The sequence below is a fragment of the Alosa sapidissima genome, chromosome 14 (genome assembly GCF_018492685.1).
Source record: "Alosa sapidissima isolate fAloSap1 chromosome 14, fAloSap1.pri, whole genome shotgun sequence".
NCBI lineage: Eukaryota > Metazoa > Chordata > Actinopteri > Clupeiformes > Clupeidae > Alosa > Alosa sapidissima.
Genome location: NC_055970.1, coordinates 19,078,033 through 19,080,532, shown reverse-complemented (window position 1 = coordinate 19,080,532; position 2,500 = coordinate 19,078,033). Strand labels below are relative to the sequence as shown.

At 43.7% G+C, this 2,500-nt stretch overlaps 1 protein-coding gene across 1 annotated transcript in view; it reads left to right on the top strand.

Annotated features, from left to right (window-relative positions):
- The window catches only part of LOC121682496 (slit homolog 2 protein-like), a 198,064-nt gene that overhangs the window by 151,710 nt on the left and 43,854 nt on the right, over positions 1 to 2,500 (top strand). The window contains exons 13-14 of the mRNA XM_042062652.1: positions 1,644 to 1,787; positions 2,105 to 2,268. Coding sequence (XP_041918586.1) covers positions 1,644 to 1,787; positions 2,105 to 2,268 — 308 coding nt within the window. The remainder of the gene's footprint in view (positions 1 to 1,643; positions 1,788 to 2,104; positions 2,269 to 2,500) is intronic.

The following is a 2,500-nucleotide window of genomic DNA, read 5'->3' as shown; positions in this document are numbered from 1 at the left end:
TGGAGACTGGCGCCTGCAATTGGTATGTGTAAGTCACTTTGGACAAAAGCGTCAGCTAAATGCGTAAATAAATAAAAAAAGAAAATAAATTAAATGCTCTTCTATCCGTTTTTCTCCTCTTTACCCTTGTTTTCTCCAAGCACCAGTGCTCAGCGCAGTCAGGATTTACCGCCTCTATCACGTCACATTTCTCCCTCTCTCCTGTATCCTCTCTCTTTCTCTCTCTCTCTCCCTCTCTCTCTTCCTCCCTTTCTCTCTCGGTTTCTTTCTCTGTCTCTCTCTCTCTCACTCTCTTTCTCCCCTCTCCTCCTCTGTTTCGTTCTCTCTCACTCCCCTGCGGTAGTTCCTACTGCCTCTCTCCTCTGATGTTCTACAGCCTTAAACACTGCACGTAGTAGCAAGCATAACAGTCCACTTAACTGCAATCCAGTATCCAGACAGCATTATAAGCCATTTAGAAAATGTTTACAAGGTATTCATCATGCATCACAGCAACTGATATAAGTCTTAACTATTTATAAATAGACATGACTACTCATGAAGTTTTTTGTAGTGTGAACATTGCACATTATGATTTTGAAAGCTTATATGGGGTGCATGATTAGCATGATAACCTGTAATGTCCATTTAGTAAATAAGCAGCATTTGATATTAGGCTGAGATATAATCTGATATAATATACGTCTAGCTATATGTCATTACTATGTATTACTAATAGGATTTCTATTGACTTGTGTCAATCAATATGAATAGGCATTATATGAACACTTTAATGGAATCATGTATGAATGTGTTTGTAAGCTTTATGAGTTCCAAAATAATAGTGATAATTGTGTTAATTTCCCATCAGGGCCTACATCGAGTGAAAGGCTATTAAGAGTAGGGGTTGTGTGTGGCATCTGAGTTGTGTTTTGTCATTTGTCGTGGTGTGGTTTTGTTGTGGTGTGTATGGGGTATGGTCTGTGTGTTTCTAAAATATTTTTGAGATGATCTGTCATGGTGTGATGTTGTGTATGTGTATGGTATGTGTGTATATGTGCTGTAAAGTATGTGCGTATGGTGTGTATGTGTGTATGGTGCATGTATTCTTGGATCTCCGTGGTTGCCTGGCCTGGCTGGAAGGGGAACAGTGTTAAAAGATTCACGTTTCAAACCTGCCAGCCCTCTGGGTCTGGACCCCACAGAGCGAGACCAAGAACAAAGACACACACACACACACACATATATATATATATATATATATATACGCACGCACGCATACACACACACACAGATAAAACAAAGAGGACTGACGGCAGGGGAATGGGTTCTGTGTGGGCTGTGATTTATCTGTCATTATAGGTTTTTAAGACTCTTTCCCTCTCTCTCTCTCCCTCCATCTCTCCCTCTCTCTCCATCTCTCTCCATCTCTCTCTCCCTCCATCTCTCTACTACTCCTTCTCTCTCTCCCTCCATCTCTCTACCTCTCCTTCTCTCTATCCTTCCATTTCTCCCTCTCTCTCCATTTTCCTCTCCCTCCATCTCTCTCCCTTTCCTTCTCTGTCTCCCTCAATCTCTCTCTCTCTCTCTCTCTCTCTCTCTCTCTCTCTCTCTCTCTCTCTCTCTCTTACTCTCTCTCTCCCTCCATCTCCGGGCCCACCCAGGCTGCTGAATGCCAATAAGATCCAGTGTTTGCGGGTGAACACCTTTAAGGACCTGCAGAGCCTCAACCTGCTCTCACTCTACGACAACAAGCTGCAGACCATCAGCAAAGGACTCTTCACACCACTGCGCTCCATCAAAACACTGTAAGAAAGACCACACACACACACACACACATACACACACACACACACACAAACATACACATACATATGCACATAGAAACACTTTTAAACTACTAGACTCTAGTTTAAACAAACATGTGTAAACGATACTGTATTTTACCACATACATACTGTATGCAAACACCACCTTGTTCAATCAAAGCACTGTAAGAAAGGCTAACCATACATAGAGTATCAACATGGTCTCTTTCTCACACACACACACACACACACACACACTACTGAGCTGCAGGTCTCTAAGCCCCCTCTCTCCTCTCCCCTCTCTGTCTGGTCTGCAGTCACTTGGCCCAGAACCCGTTCATGTGCGACTGCCACCTGAAGTGGCTGGCCGACTACCTGTTTGAGAACCCCATCGAGACCAGCGGGGCCCGCTGCAGTCACCCGCGCCGCCTGGCCAACAAACGCATCAGCCAGGTCAAGGGCAAAAAGTTCCGCTGCACAGGTATGCTACACACACACACACACACACACACACACACACACACACACACACACACACACACACACACACACACACACACACTCATACACTCAGTAAAGGATAAATGTTTTTATTATATTTTTATGAGTTCCAAAGAAACACACACACAATAGATGTTTCATATGTAGGCACACTCACACCTGTATACATCTGTGTATGTGTGTGTGTATGTGTGTGTGTGTGTGTGTGTGTG